The sequence below is a fragment of the Argopecten irradians genome, chromosome 6 (genome assembly GCF_041381155.1).
Source record: "Argopecten irradians isolate NY chromosome 6, Ai_NY, whole genome shotgun sequence".
NCBI lineage: Eukaryota > Metazoa > Mollusca > Bivalvia > Pectinida > Pectinidae > Argopecten > Argopecten irradians.
Window position 1 is genome coordinate 40,150,676 of NC_091139.1, and position 15,931 is coordinate 40,166,606.

At 36.3% G+C, this 15,931-nt stretch overlaps 2 protein-coding genes across 2 annotated transcripts; both read right to left on the reverse strand.

The window, feature by feature from the left end:
• Positions 1-1,075: 1,075 nt before the first annotated feature.
• LOC138325873 (uncharacterized) lies at positions 1,076-6,799 on the reverse strand. The gene is made up of 6 exons (XM_069271852.1): positions 6,558-6,799; positions 6,278-6,350; positions 4,908-5,005; positions 3,776-4,528; positions 2,951-3,419; positions 1,076-2,782 (listed from the first exon to the last, which is right to left on the reverse strand). Exons 1-6 carry the CDS (start codon positions 6,650-6,652, stop codon positions 1,634-1,636), a joined length of 2,637 nt encoding a protein of 878 aa, XP_069127953.1. The 5' UTR covers positions 6,653-6,799; the 3' UTR covers positions 1,076-1,633.
• A 2,449-nt stretch (positions 6,800-9,248) lies between these two features.
• Positions 9,249-14,356, reverse strand: LOC138325874 (glutathione peroxidase-like). Its single transcript, XM_069271853.1, has 5 exons — positions 14,187-14,356; positions 13,636-13,783; positions 13,143-13,291; positions 12,604-12,688; positions 9,249-11,687 (listed from the first exon to the last, which is right to left on the reverse strand). Exons 1-5 carry the CDS (start codon positions 14,339-14,341, stop codon positions 11,655-11,657), a joined length of 570 nt encoding a protein of 189 aa, XP_069127954.1. The 5' UTR covers positions 14,342-14,356; the 3' UTR covers positions 9,249-11,654.
• Between the last annotated feature and the right edge of the window lie 1,575 nt (positions 14,357-15,931).

Here is a 15,931-nt window from a genome sequence, read left to right on the forward strand (position 1 = left end):
GCAGAAATCAATATTGCATTTCTGTTATCTCATTTTGGTCAGATCAGTAAAATCAAAACCCAGGTGGCCAAGAGTTTTACAGCCCCAATATCCGTATCTGTCTGATTTTTTTTTCATGAATTAGAAGAATGTTTAAAAAAATCCTGTTGTAAATCATGCAGAGACAGGACGAAATCGAAGTCAAGATGAGCGATAATGATTTGAAAACTTTTGATAAAAACCAAATAAATATTGAACATCGCTAGGTACGTAAAACAACCGAAGTTAGAAGACACTGTAACGTCGTTGCCTAGAACGTCATGTGACTTCTGTAACTACGTAACACCTGTTCGAACTCTTCCGAGAACTTTGAAGATTTAATTTCGCTGATATTTGTGTCGTACAGTTTCTGGTTTTTTTTTTTACCAAATGTTTAAAGGGACAATTAGGTGAGGCTTATTCTGTTGCATAACCAGAAGCAAAATACGATTTAAATGTTTTGTTCTAATCAAAGTTGCTTTACTCCACTAGTAAGGATCACTGTTCGGTATACAAGACGTCCGAACATTTCACCACTGTGGGCTTCTGGCATATCACAGTAAAATCAACTACCCGGTAATCTCACTTTCATTTAGCAGGAGAAAATCTTGCCCTGACACCAGACATCTATCTGTCATAATGTCTAAGTCTGGTGTGAGGGCCAGAGTATCTCGGGCTAACTTTCATTCAACTGGTTTGTTTCCGATACATGTGCAAATTTAATGTACTCTTAGACTGAATAACCATCAGTCACATGAATTGAAAATGAGGAGAAAATATTCCTTTATAATAAAAAAACCCATGTATCTACAAGTGTTTATCTTCAAAGGTCCATTACCTTTCCCAAACGGTTTTTTAGATTTTTAAAATGGGAATGTAAAACGAGATTGATAATTTTGTAGAGTCGCCTAAGTTATTAATTTTAACGTCAATACTGCACATATCATCACTTAGTGAACCATATTTGTATAGATTGGTCCCGTATAGTACTTTAGAAATCGACCCTATGGTAATGTTGTTGGACGCCAGATAAAATAGGGAATCACACCAAGGCAAAATTATTTAACACTTTATTAAACGCAGGTACATATGTAAAACACGTTCACATAAAACAATATTATAACGTCCAAACATAATAATCTAAAATCTCGGTATGTAGTCAGGGTCCCAGATAACCCACTTGGTCTTTGGCTATACGAATGTCACGTTCCCATCCTGCTTTCCACATTGATCACTTCTAAACATAAATCCGCGCCGAAATCACGCCATTTTATTCGGTATCCCTCAAAACCACATACCAATCAATGCTCATCAAAATCCTGGATAGCAGAAGAAGAGGAGGAGAGGGGACTTATCAGGTTTTTTTTTCGATTGGAGAATAAAGGGGGACTAAAGAGTGTTGTTATAATTGACTCCTTTTTGAAGTAAACCTTATGGGAAGCAGAATGGTAATTGACAAACTCCTTGTGGGTCGAATACTCGTACCCTAGACATTTGGAGGAATCCCTCAATGGAATTATGACAGAATATAACAATGATATAAATCATATGGATATAGTGTTATCAACTTCAGTGATAAACCGAACATCTGTCAATATCACTTAGTCTTGATAGTTCACGACAAGTCTTTGGAAGGATAGATGCGCACAAGATTGGATCGGCGTGACCGAAATTTGGAAATCTTGTGTTTATCCTTGGAATTTTCCCTGTTACCATCGTTCACTAGACTTGGTATACTCTCTGCACTCATCGACATCCGTCTAATACGCCCAAGGTCACTAGGGGCAACAGTTAACTTTGAATTCACGCACCGATTATTTGCTTCCGTACCATTCAAGACAGGACCATCGGTTAGGGAGGAACTATTGAACGTTATCGAAGGTTTCGAGTTTTCTTCACCAACATTAACGTTTGCATTGTTGCAGTTGGTGTTCTCTCCTGGTATGTTGGGGTGCCAGCCAGTCCGCATACCAATATTGGACTGTTGAGAGCCGTTCTGCATCTTGTTGAAGTACTGGAATGGAGGAACGTCTGGGTTGAGAAAGTGTTGCTGAGGCTGGAGAGGATGGAGCGGCGGATGTGGATGATGCAGATGCTGCGCCTGTTGCTGGGGACGGAACTGTTGTTGACCATGAAGATTATTTTGAGGCTGATGTTGATGTTGCTGGTGGTGATGTTGTTGCTGTTGTAGCTGGTGTTGCGTGACAAGTTGATGTTGGTGGAGGTTCTGGACTTGTGGCTGAGAGAATCTACTGCCTATGGCCTGCTGTGTCTGCTGGTAGCCCTGTTCTGCAGGAAACCTGTACTGTTGCTGTATAGATAGGGCATGCTGCTGGTGGACTTCCGAACGATAGACAGCGTGATCTCGATTACGGGTATGTGAAACTTCGGTGAAGCCCGGAGGTGGATTCCTTGTCGTGTTAAACCCTTGGTACTGATGATAGCTGATGTGCTGGAACTGATGGACATCAGTAAAAGGCTTGGTGTGTGTTAGAGGTTGTGGTGGATTGCATGGTACGTCACGTCTTGTGGGTTGTTGTAGGCAATTTGCCATCAACAAAGCCGCCGCTGCTTGAGTTGGCTGCACGTGTACCTTATTCATGGTAGCTGCTGGCTGGTTGCATGTTCGCAGGTTGTTTAAAGTCGGACGGAACTCCAGCGGTTTCTGCGTAAAATCTGTTCTGAGGCCAGCATGATGAGTTTGGAACGTTCCTGTTGGTACGTGCCCCGTAGGATGCTGTGCTTGTGGCCAGTTGAGATGTCCCTGCAACGGAAAGCACTTTTAGCATTTGGATATCGTTTTCTTCTTTACTATCAAAGAATTCTTAAATTAGCTGGATCACGTAAAAACAAGTAATGCTTGGGCAACTGCCATATTATCACAGTTGCTGTTTTTCTTGCTTATTATAACAATGTTAATGTGGTATCTTACCTGGCCCCCCTGCTGTAGTGGGATTCCTGGCGGGGGACGAGTCGTGTGGGTGGTTGTCGACGTCTTCACTTCTATCACGTGATCACTCCATTGGTCTGTTAAGCCTAGAGCCTTGTTGAAACCGGGATAAAATGAGGGCACGCTCGGCCGGAGCTGTGACTTGGCTACTATCGTATCTACAGAATATTCGGCGTGCGATAGGTCCTCGAGTGAAGTTTTGGGGATGTCACATCCGGCAATTATTTTCTCCATGTCCTGTTTAAATTCCTGGATCTTTGCTTCTGCCGTAGAAACATGCACTGGTATACCTTCAGTGGCTGTTTGCTGAGAGTCATCACGGCAAGGATTACAGGGTGTCTTGTTTGTCCCTTGTTCCGTCCTCCCGACCATGGATACTTCCGGTTCGCTGGCTTGGTGGCGAGGCTGGATTGATTGTATCCTCGACGTCTCATCTTCTGTCCGCGAGTCTCTTTAAAAATGAGAATTACTTAAATGTTTAAAAGCATACATGTAAATTTCAGCGTTAGTCACTATGAAAAGCTTTTGAGCGAAATCTGGGATAAAATATTATTGCTCTTGTGGCATATTTGTTGTAAGTATCCAAAATCTTAGCTAAAACTCCTATACTGGCTTCTGTTGCATATGCTACGCAAAAGGAAGTCATGGTAAATATAGAAAACAGGTTAGATGATATATCGATATTGTCCATAAGCCTATACCCTTTGGTCAAATGTTTGTATAATTAAGGGTTAGTTTCGGACGGTTTTTATCTTTATTAAACTTATATTTTTAGTAAGAAGTTGATTTCTTCAATATATCACCTACTCTTTCGGACATTTTGGTTGGGATTGATCAAAATCCGGTTCGACTGCTGTAACTCTGTTCGCCGTGTCCGGATCCCCTGTCGTTGGTTCCGTTGCGGCGTCCGTCGGATCTGCCATCTTCGTGTGATCTTCTTCGTCCGACTCCTCGGACACAACCAGTTCTATCTCACGAGCGAAATCGTCATAAGTTGACGACTGCTCCGGACTCATCGGTTCATTCCGAGCTAGTTCAACATTCGGCTTTTTCTTACCCTCCAGTCTTTTGTACGAGTATCTGATCTTGTTTTTAGGCGGCGGTTCCTTTCCGAGGCCATCCTTGTCCTTTGTCGGAATATCTCCAGCACCAAATTGGCTCTCGTCCTTTGATTTGTCCGTCTTAGCTGTTACTTGGTCAGATACACGGCCCGTTAAGTCCTCGTCTCCCTCCGTGGTCCGTGGTGTGTCTACCCAAAGATTCCTCACCGACGGGCTGGCAATCTTACTGAACATCAGTTTACAGTCCTCGGATCCATCGTCGGAAACATTTCCATCTATTTCCGGAAACAGTTTGTACCTATTGGGGTCTACAAAAAGGTCAAGGCTGATGGAGGTGCGCAGATCCTGATAGAAGTTACGGCTTGGATTGTAAATTCCATCCATGACGGAATCCGAGTTTTCCAAAGCAAGGAATACGTTCTGCGTTAGGCGTGCCTTGGATAAAGAAGTCGATTCTCCATCTGTCACCGTCAGAAGGTGGCCGAGTCCATTAAAAATACTAAAACATTGATACATGATTAATCATACGTTTAAATAGTTTGCAACACATGTTAAAGACAGTTATATTCGTTCTTTCATAGTGTAAATGCACTCTCTTTCAACTGACTTAGTACAATTCGTAATGGATACGTTTTGGTTATTTCACTCATATAGAGCGTTCGTAAGAAGCACGTACGTGACCCTTTCACATACAGTAAACATGGATATGTCCGCGAGTGTATAATGTCGTAATTATCCCCAATCTTTGTAGTATGTAGTATGCAGTGTAAATTAGCATGAAAATCCCCCTCGCGCGAATGTTCACGTTTACAGTTGATGTCGGTACGGGATATCGTGTAGATATGTGATGTTCTATATGTAGGTATTGATATGCTTACAGTCTTGGGTCAAAAGGATTGTTATAGTAAGTTGTACAGGGTTTCTCCAATCGGCCGTACCCCACAGTCCTCAGAGCCTCCCCATAAGCGTTAGTGATCTGCAGGTAAAATCGACAGCACATAATACAAAACAAACACAGTCAAATGTGTAATTGAATTGAACCCACTGATTTGCTAATTTTCTATGTAATCTATAAAGAAGTATCATTGTAGTATGATTGCTTAAACAAAAGCGAGATTTTCTTGTCCTAGTAACGAATTCCAAACACACCATAACCACCAGTGCTTTGTTACATCTCCTATACTTCAGAGGGACAAAATTACAATCGAATATGTTCAAAGAAGAGCCACAAAAAGAATACCTGCGCTAAAAGATCTCTTTTATGAAGAAAGATTAAAAAGACTAGGACTTCCCACTCTATAACATCGCAAGATGAGAGCGGATATTATCCAAACATTCAAAATTTTGAAAGGAATGGATATCTTGGATATTGACAAACAACAACACCGACCACAACGAACTGGGCACTTTTTCAGTAACAGAATTGTCAATATTTGGAATTCCTTGCCAGACAGTCAGCTCTACATCTGTGACCTGCTTCAAAACAAATCTAAACAAGGCATGGCATCAGCACCCAATTAAATTCAAACCCTCGTTCACATAGAAATAGTGATAAGCAGTTGAAATTTATATATAGTAACATAAGTACCATCTCCTTGGAGGATATCACTATACCCAACAATGCAAAAGCATGAAAAGCCTGCAAAAGAAGTGAAGAAGTATCCCTACCGTGTTTTTCTTTTTAGCCACGAGAACTGTATATGCATTATATATATATATATTTTATCCATCAACCGGAAGTCAGTTACTAATACGCGTTGTACGCTATACATTAGTTAATGAAAGAACCATTAATACATCTGAACAAGTGACACTTAAAAACACTTTCAACGATGTATTTTGAGCGAATCTTGAGCGAATAACAAACCTCTTCTATGCTAAAAGAGAACGTTGCTTTCTCAGATTAACAATATTTTCTCAAAGCACAACACTAACATGCTTTATCAAAGAAACACTAAGAATGCTTTCTTAAAGCAACACTTACAATGCTTTCTGAAAACAACACTAAAATGCTTTCTCAACGCAACACTCACATGCTTTCTCAAAGCAACACTTACCATGCTTTCTCAAAGCAACACTCACCATGCTTTCTCAAAGCAACACTTACCATGCTTTCTCAAAGCAACACTTACCATGCTTTCTCAAAGCAACACTAATAGTTAATAACATGTAAAGTGATATTTTCTCAATTGTTTAATTATCATTTACAGAGTTTTTTCCCAGCAAAAAGATATTGGTTTCATCATACCTTGTTTTCGCCTTCCCCGGTACCAGGATAGGCAATACGATGAATACTTTCTGCTGGAAATCCGGAAAGAAATCTGTTGAGAGGAACAAACAAGTACATATCTGTAGAAGCCTCCTTGTTATAATAAAACCTCTTGTCCATTTTACAATGATAATGTATTTCACCAACGTAAATACTTGTGAAATGTGTTTAAGCAAAACAATTCTTGACCTTCAGGTATGGTTACAGTGCTATGGGGCGACTATACCTACCAACAGGCCCAACTGAAACGTGTACTTACCCTTCAATTCTCTTGTTTATCAAACTGTTTTTAACATCTGTAGAGCACAGTCGTGTGTTGTTTTCACCATGACCACTATCCAACAAGATGTACATTCTTTAGATGAATGCACCGCCTCTCTAAGCAAAATTGAAGCGTTTGGGACATAGGCAATGTTGATTTCCGTTTTCTCTGTGAAGATGTTTTGCTACCTAAGCACGTGATTCAAGTCAAATGTAAACAATGCTCAGCTGATTGTGAAAGCGGAAATAACGTCATTTACATTGTGACGTCATAATACCTCAATTCTTACGGGAAATTCGTAACGTTAAAAACGCGGTCCAAGGGCATCCAGGATACAATATTCTGTATAGGGCCACAGGCTACTTATCTCATTTTACAAATGTACTTTGTTTATACGTTCTTCTCACAACAGAAGTTGTGTTGAATTTATTGTTAAACTGCTAGAATGATCTTAAAAGTTTATATGACTCTTTCATATGTACATATGTAGGATAGAACTATTCCACCCGAGGGTACAGAATTTTGGGTCAGAACCGAGGCTTGCCGAGGTTTCTGACCCAAAATTCTGTACCCGAGGGTGGAATAGTTCTATCCTACATAATTTACATATGAAAGAGTTATTTTCTCACATTGCTTGTCGAGTTACTTGCACGAAAGGTGAATCAGCCATTTTGTGACAAAATCTTAACTTCTTAAATAATTGATCGATTTTAAAAATAAGAACGCCATTCGAAAGAGCTCATCAAAGTTTGGTTTATATTAATAAATATAAACAAGAAATCTTAGGTGAAACGGTTTGAAATGCAAATTAAACAAATGAAATGGTAAATAAATCCGGCAAATCAATCGAAATAGAAGAAAAATGACGTCAACTATGGCTGATAATACGTCATCTGATTGTTCGGCAATTGTGACGTCACAGCTATGTAAGATAGATTTATCTTACATAGCTGTCTTTCATGGGACAACTCTATCTTATATGGCTAGCTATGTGAGAATAATGTTATCATAAGGTACCCTCGAAAAGGTTCAAAGTTAATGGTTAATTATAGTATCGAATTTTACCCTTTATCGATTGAAAAATTGCATACATAAAGCATGAGAAAGTGGCACAATGCATTTCCAAAAGCTGATTTCGGACATTTTTGGGTCATTTTTGTTTATCGTTTTAGTGACTACAGTTTGAATAGTTGTTTATGATGATTGAAAGGATTTTATTAGCCACTAAAACTAGACGGGATATGTTTTGTCTTTGGGAGCTTTCCACTAAAACGGCAATATGTAGATAATGATTTTGTAAGTTCCGCGCATAACTTTAGCATGGTGGCGTAGTGCGATCAACTGTGACCATGGGTCACATGAGGGAAAGTTATGCGCGGAACTTTTTTCAAACACATTCAATGCCGCCCGTTTATGCTGATAATAATAGACTTGATCATTGTTTTCGACCCCACTCGTCAGAGTATATCAGACTTAACATTTATGAATATGTAATCTGTTTGTGTTTACTTGTGTTTTACGTATTGGTTTTATGTGAAAGTGTTTTGTTCTTTGTGTTTTGACAAAGGGGTGAATTGCCTTGAAAATTACTTCATTGTATGTTCGGTTTTGTGTCCTCTTTGGCCCTCAGACCCTTCAAATTTTCAAACCTTACTTTAGCGATTAAATTGCTGAATTCCAAATATAATACAGAGTACATCTTTATACTAAAAGTATTATAGTGCGTATCCTTTCAGCTGTAGTTGATATGGTCACATTTTTTTAAAAATTATTTTTGTTTTGTTTAGAAACCAAAGAACGCACAAACTTTGTCTATATCTGAAGTACCTACATATTATCAGTATATGTAAATATTAATTTAATTATTGACATCCTTAATATGCTATCTAGATTATAATTATTGAGTTGATGACTTATGCATTATCTTCTCATTTGATCCTGATTTTGATCCTGGCGTCCTCCATTTCCAGGGGATACTTATGATCACTACATCATGTAGGTATCAGTAGACCAATGCACATTGGTATAAGTTGGTGTAAGTGATAATTGTCACCACGTCTTTCATCACTAAACCTAGACAGTTCAGTTATGGCTAGACTGGTCACCATTCTCTAGAATATAAAAAAAACCATCACTTCAGTTTGGCTTGAATACTTTTGTCTCTCCTTCAAGTCTGATTTTAGGTTTAAAACTAGGACGAGATAATCTAGTATCAGAACTCTGTTTTGAGAGTCTTATCAACAACTTATGTTCTGGAAGCCAGTGTAGGAGGTGGACATAACAACAAAGTACTGAAGAATATGCACTTATTTAACCTTTGACCTTGGGACAATGGCAAGTGATATCATGGTATGCACCACAAGTATCCTCTAAGTTCCATCACCAGATATTGAAATGCCCAGTAAATAACAGTCTGTACAACCAATTCATGTATGTTTTGTACTTTTTGACATTTGACCTTGAGGTCAATGTCATGGGGACCTATCGGGTAATGGCACTTCACTACACCCCAGCTCTAGGCCCAATCAGATCTAAAAGAGTTAATACCTTTGGTTTCACTCTGTCAGAGAATGCTCTAGGCCATTCAGAATAAATTGAGATCAGTTTTGCATAAAAACATCTTCATTCGAAAGGGAGATGTAATATGTAGTATGCAAGTTAAGGTTATTCCGAAAATGATAACAAATATTTTTATCTTTCTTTAACATTGGTTTTATTTGTACCTAAAAATAATACATGTAACTATCGAACAAATGACTAAATACCTTTAGACTACAGTATGATTATCATCGTGCTCACCTTCTCACATTACTTAATCTAGGTCAAAGGTCAAACCTGGTTAATAAAGGACGGACATATAATGTCAACCAGAGTAATCTCCCATAACCATAACCTACTGCATGTAAACCACAGGGACTTGGCATGGATTTCCTACTCCAGTCTTTATATATTATAATACTATAATACATACTATATATAGCCCTACCATGTACCTGAGATGTACACCAATGATTGCATTCAGAACATTTTGTCTGCAGTTTTTTTTTATTTTAATCATTATTTTAGTTGTCAGTGACAAATAAGAAATATATAAACTGAAAATACACTTTGTTAAAAAAAGTGTCTTTTAACAAATTAAATGTACTTAATGTTTTCCTATTGTTACAAAAATAAAACCAAGATACACACAACTTTAACCCATTAACACAATAATCATATTATAACCCTCAGAACTGATTGTGATTGATAGTACAACCGGGGGTAACCTACTTAATACTGGTCATCTGGATAAAACTGATCACTGATTATATAAATAAATTATAGTCAAATATGATCTGATAAACTATACCCAGGTCTGTATCAAAGCTAGTGTAGATAGATATTTTGGACTACAAAATTAATGCAAAATAACCGATCCAAAAACATTATCTAAGTAAACCTGAAATCAGAGCATAAGTAGTTAAGGTGAACAGAAAGTTAGTCTTGAACATTTTCACAACTGGAACAAAAGTTGTTTACAATTATGAATGTTGTTGTTTGATATTCACAACCACAAGTGTCATGCTGAGCTGTTTTGAGGTTCAACACAAACAAGGTAAACATGAACAGAAATTGGTGACACGATTGACAGAAAAAATCAAATTTTATACATCACACAATAACATTGTCCTTTGTTTAATTTTAACAACTGTCACTTTTTTTCTTCATCCTATAAGATTGCACAGCTTGTATAATTGTTCTTGTTCACTAAGACACTGAAATCAAGGTACTTCATTCACACTAGACCAAAATAATTTGTTTTGTAAATCTTCAAAAATATTTATTCATTTGATCGTGTAGAAGAACACAGAGAGGTACATGATACAAATGTTCATTGTATTTTAAGAGTGAGATTGGAATCTCAAAAAGAAAGTGTAACCATTTAAAAATCAATGAACACCAAAATTTGTTTTAAAATTTCTGCTACATTTTCTCATTTGATGAATTTAATGCTAATGACTTTATCAGTTTCCTACTAGATATGCACACCAAATACATATACATTTGAAATTAAAACAAGCAGACATAACTAAAAGGGATCAATCAAAAAAGGTGTTTAAACAAACGTTCAAAGTCCTAAACATCCTTTTTTTTAATCACACAGACGATAAAACTGTTAAAAGTTTCTATTGAATGTTTGTTTAGAGTCATCTGAGTATTCCATGTTATCAAAGTATTTTTATGTTAAATGTAAAGAAACAAAATGAATAGCAAAGACAGAAAACTACATGTAGTGTTATTAAAGAACTCAAGTTTTTTCCATCAGACATTATTTGGCAAGTTACTTCTGAACATTCAAAGTATACAAATTCCTCTGATATGTATATTTATCATATATAAATACAGCAAGTAAATATATATTTATATTTGATGAAGGACCAAGTTTCACAAAAAAATCATATCAAAACAGGAGAGGAATGCAAAACATATACTAATAGAAACTGTGGATCTACAAGTTTACATACAATCCTGTATCACCACAAAAGCACCGATTTCCTGGGATTGTATAGATAGAATATACTTGACTAGGGAGTATATATCCAACCCCAAAAAAATGACAAAACCAGTGAAACAAAATACAAAAACTAAGCAATGAAAAATATGTAATGCACATTTAACAGGTGACCTACAACTTAAACTAGTGACCTTGACCTTTCATTGCAATGGAAATCTCCACAACAACACCAGACAGGGGTGCACGCTTGTTAAGCTCGGACCCCTCCCACTGGGCGAGCAGTTTCAGGAGGAGTCGTCATACAGTCTGTATTACCATGGTGATGACCTAAACAAAACAAAGGTCAAGGTCAGAAGTGATGATAATGTAACAAACAAATTCTGTCTGCCTTTATCACAACTATGACGAGACATCATTCTTCTTCAAAGAATAACAGAGTCCTTTAATTTGCTTTTTCATTTTCATGATTTGGCAATTTCGTTATCTAAAGAATTTGTCCAATGCCCTCACAATAATTCATTCTCTCCCAGTGTTTGTACAAGATCAAATAACTGGGCTTCCTAAGTGAACATTTCTTTTCCATTCTCCAGATATTGTTTCTACCAGTACTTGTCAAAATCCTTTGCAACTTTCTGAAAATGGTAAAAAAAGAAAACAATATATATATATCATCATATTTTTGTAAAAATCAAGTGTTGTATGTATGCACTATATCTAGATATCTAAAATACATACATTTTGTACAAGACTTTAAAAAAAAAAGGTATATATTTACATTGCCACTGCACAGTACCTATATGTTGCTACTAATCCCAATGTATAAAAATTTCCAATATTATCATGTCAGTTAGGCTCTGGCGCACATATACATCATCAGAGGTCAAGAGGTCACGAAAAGGCTGGGTTTAAATCTGTGTGAGAATTCACCGAAAAAATATTGAACTATTCTTAAAATTGATCGATATGAATATATGTATTATAATTAAAATATTTTAAATGGATTGAAGGATTGAATTTATCTTTATACATCCCCTTTATCAATAGGACTACATCAAGTTGGTTGTCCATATCAACACACCGGATGACACTGGCACCAACGATTTCCCACCAAATCATACAGTGTTCCATCCAATGATATTTTTCTATATACAGACATATAAGTTTTATTATTATTTTCTCTTAAAAATGGAATGTCTAGATTGAATGTATAAAATATATTAAAGTCATATTTTTGACATGCTTTGGTGTGTAACATACATTGGGTGTTGTAGTATATCTATCATGGTGCGCAAATGGGCAGCATTACATATGCTAGAACACCAAATGTATGTTACACACCAAATGTATGTTACACACCAATGCATGGATGGTTATATAGGGCTCTTCATTAAACTATAATCTTTCAAACTTTGGCTCAAAATTTCAAGGCCCATGTGGGTTATTTTGTCACACACTAGCCATGGGTTTTCTCTGGGTACTCCGGAGAACAAATGCCACCAAATCACTTTGTGTATTAGAGACAATAGCGGTCCTGTTTATAGAACTTACATTTGGTTCATCATTGGGGGCGTATCTCTTTACTGGTACTCCTTCTTTATTGACCAGGAACTTGGAAAAGTTCCACTTGATAAAACTGGAAGGAAAAACAATGTTTGAAATGTCTGTGCAACAGAAGTATTATTTGACTTCAGGCAGAATGCTGGCTTTTAAAGGATACAAACATGTACTAACATTAAATTAAACAACCGTTATTTAATACATTGATCTGGTCAAAATTGCTTTCCAGAGGTCCAAAGCTTTCCCTTAAACCTATAAACTGTTAGATTTACATCCTGTAATTGAACTACTAAGTTGAAAGCACTTAAATCTATTACCGGTAAATTGACGGAGATATAAATAAATAAGACCAAACACTTATCGTAATTTAAACCTCTCATAAAATTATTCCACAAGATAAGCCAAAAATCAATTTGCAAAAGAGGTAAAATAATTATTTCATATGGTATTTTTATTCAAAGTTAGTTAGGATAAGTTTATGCTCGAAAGTTGGATGGCCAGGGAAGTTTATTAGGTCCAATAATACTTACTCCCCCAATGTTCCCCCCTGCTTCTTCTTTAGGAAGTTGTATAAAGGATCAGCCTTCTTGCCGTTGACATCGATCTTGGCGAACATGTCAAACTGAACACCATATTTCTCTGTTGCAAAAGCTTTAATTTCCTCATTTGTTCCTGGTTCCTACAATGAAATGACGCTAGCTCATTATCTTAATTCACTAACTGCATGTCTGTCAACTCAAGATCGTAAATTCTCCTCAAGTCGTCCTTATATTTCTATATATCAGTTAGTCAACCTTATCCAGAGTTTCTATAGCAATTTGTAGTATTGGTCAAAATCCAAAGCATCAGGGCTAAATTATCAAATTAAACATCTCTCCAGGCCTGCCCATCAGTAACCAATAAGGTAACCTAGACATATAAGGGCCATAACTACACAAAATCTAGTATAGATATACCATCTTTCAAACAAATATTCTCATATCAGCTGAAGAAAAAAAAAAGATAAAGCAAGCTTATACTAACCTGTCCACCGAATTGGTTACAAGGAAAAGCCAGGATCCTCAAGCCCTTACTCTCAGCATACATAGCGTGCAGTTGTTGTAGCTGAGTGTAGTTCTTGTCTGTGAACCCTCAGTTGGTGGCCACATTGACAATGAGAACAACGTGGCCTCTGTCAATGTAAATAACAATTATCATCATTCTCAAAATAACTCTAGTTTAAAAATAGAAAACCATTTCAAGTATTACAATGCTATTGATTCTGATTCTGGATGTCTACCAGGTACACATGTACCAGATATAATAGCCAACATTTCCTGTGATCAAAGAAAATTGGAGGAAGTTTACTAACAGTAATAAATGGATACAAAGTGAAATTCATAAGATGGAGCATTGTCGGAAATCCACGAATCACAAGTTGTGACAAATCATAGAGCAGTGACTTGTGGGTTTCTGACGATGAAGACAGAGTGACAATACTGAGAACAATGGAGAAGGCGGCGGCTTTTCTCTCTAGTTTCTTGTAATATCACACACCAGACAATTACAATTAACCTTTCATCCCTGGTCCATACCTGTACTTTTCTAGAGACACGTCATTGCCGTCTATATCCTTACAGGTAAACTCATATATAGTTTTAGCAGATTTCCAGGATTCAGCACTGCTCGCCTGTGGAGTACATTCATATGTTAATGTTACACATAGATATACATTATCAAAGTAGTGCATATAAACATATTACAAAGATTTAATATGTCTGACATAAGAATTGATGGTTACGAATTTCTGTATGTAAAAAATTTCTGTATATAACATGTACATGTTTGTTAAACAGTTTAAAATTACATTTAGCAGTATCTATGGTATGCTTGTATGTGCTGATTACACAATTTCTGTATATATAACATGTACATTTATGTTAAACAGTTTAAAATTACATTTAGCAGTATCTATGGTATATGCTTGTATGTACTGAATACAGTGGAACTCGGTTAATACGAACTCGAAGGGACCAAGATAAGACTTAAGAGTTATTCGAGTTTTCGAATTAAGCGAGTTCTTGTGTCTACTGACGATCTCTTTACTTGGTATATATAGACTAGTTCCATGTCGTAAAACGATGTGAACAAGAGAGATGTCAAAATCGCCCATGGTTGTGGCAAAATTATAACAATAAAACCGAGATATATATTTTGAAATGCCACTCTACAGTAAGATTTATGAAAAAGAAATTAGCATTTTCGGCGATCTCGTTGTCCCGAAAATCTTACTTCGAGTTATAAGAACATTTTATATATGATATTTGTTATTCGGACCCAAAATTTACTTTGTATTATCCCAGTTCTTCGAGTTTTCCGAATTCGAATTATCCGAGTTCTTTAAACAAAGATAAAGAGGGAATTCGGCCGGGACAGGCAAAGAACTTCGTATTAATCTGGGTTTTCGAATTATCTGAGATCGTATCAACCAAGTTCCACTGTACATAATTTCTGTATATGACATGTACATGTATGTTAATCAGTTTAAAATTACATTTAGCAGTATCTATGGTATATGCTTGTATGTGCTGAACACATAACTTCTGTATATATAATGTATGATATGAGTTGATTATTGTATTGGCAGTGTATATATTATATACTGAATACATGTACATACTGTAAATTTACTATTTCTGACATACTGGTTGGTATGTATGATACACATTTAAGAACATTATTTAGGATCGACATTACCGAGAGCTGAAGTTTAGAAGCTTAGTATACTGTTCATAATACTGAAACAGTGTTGTTTAATAAATGCTTCTCACATGCTGAAAGTATCAAACTCCCTCCTTTTATTCTGCTTTAGAAGGTATCTCATCTATTACATTGCCTACAATTGTAAGTTAAATTTTGTAATTTTGACGGCATAATTTGACAATATTTCATTTTTGTTCAATAAAGAGGCCAATATTTATCTGCCTGTAAATAAATCATTTGGTGCCTTATTTACATTATATCTATGAATGATTGTCTAGCATTATTACCATTTAACTCAGAAGAAAACATTGCATACATATATATTCGCTCTATGATGTTGGATATGGGTTACTTAAGGTAATTCATATGATCAAACTTGAGAGCACCTTATTTTAGACAAGCATGATATATTGCTCCATAACAGTTTTAGATTAACAAAATTAGATATAGAGGCTTTTGTATTTGTAAGGTACATAGAGTAATTGGTGAGATTGTCACATACATTATAATTATATATTATAAGGAAAGCTTATTACTTTTTCTCATAACAATTTTGTATAGTCAATACAAATCAAAC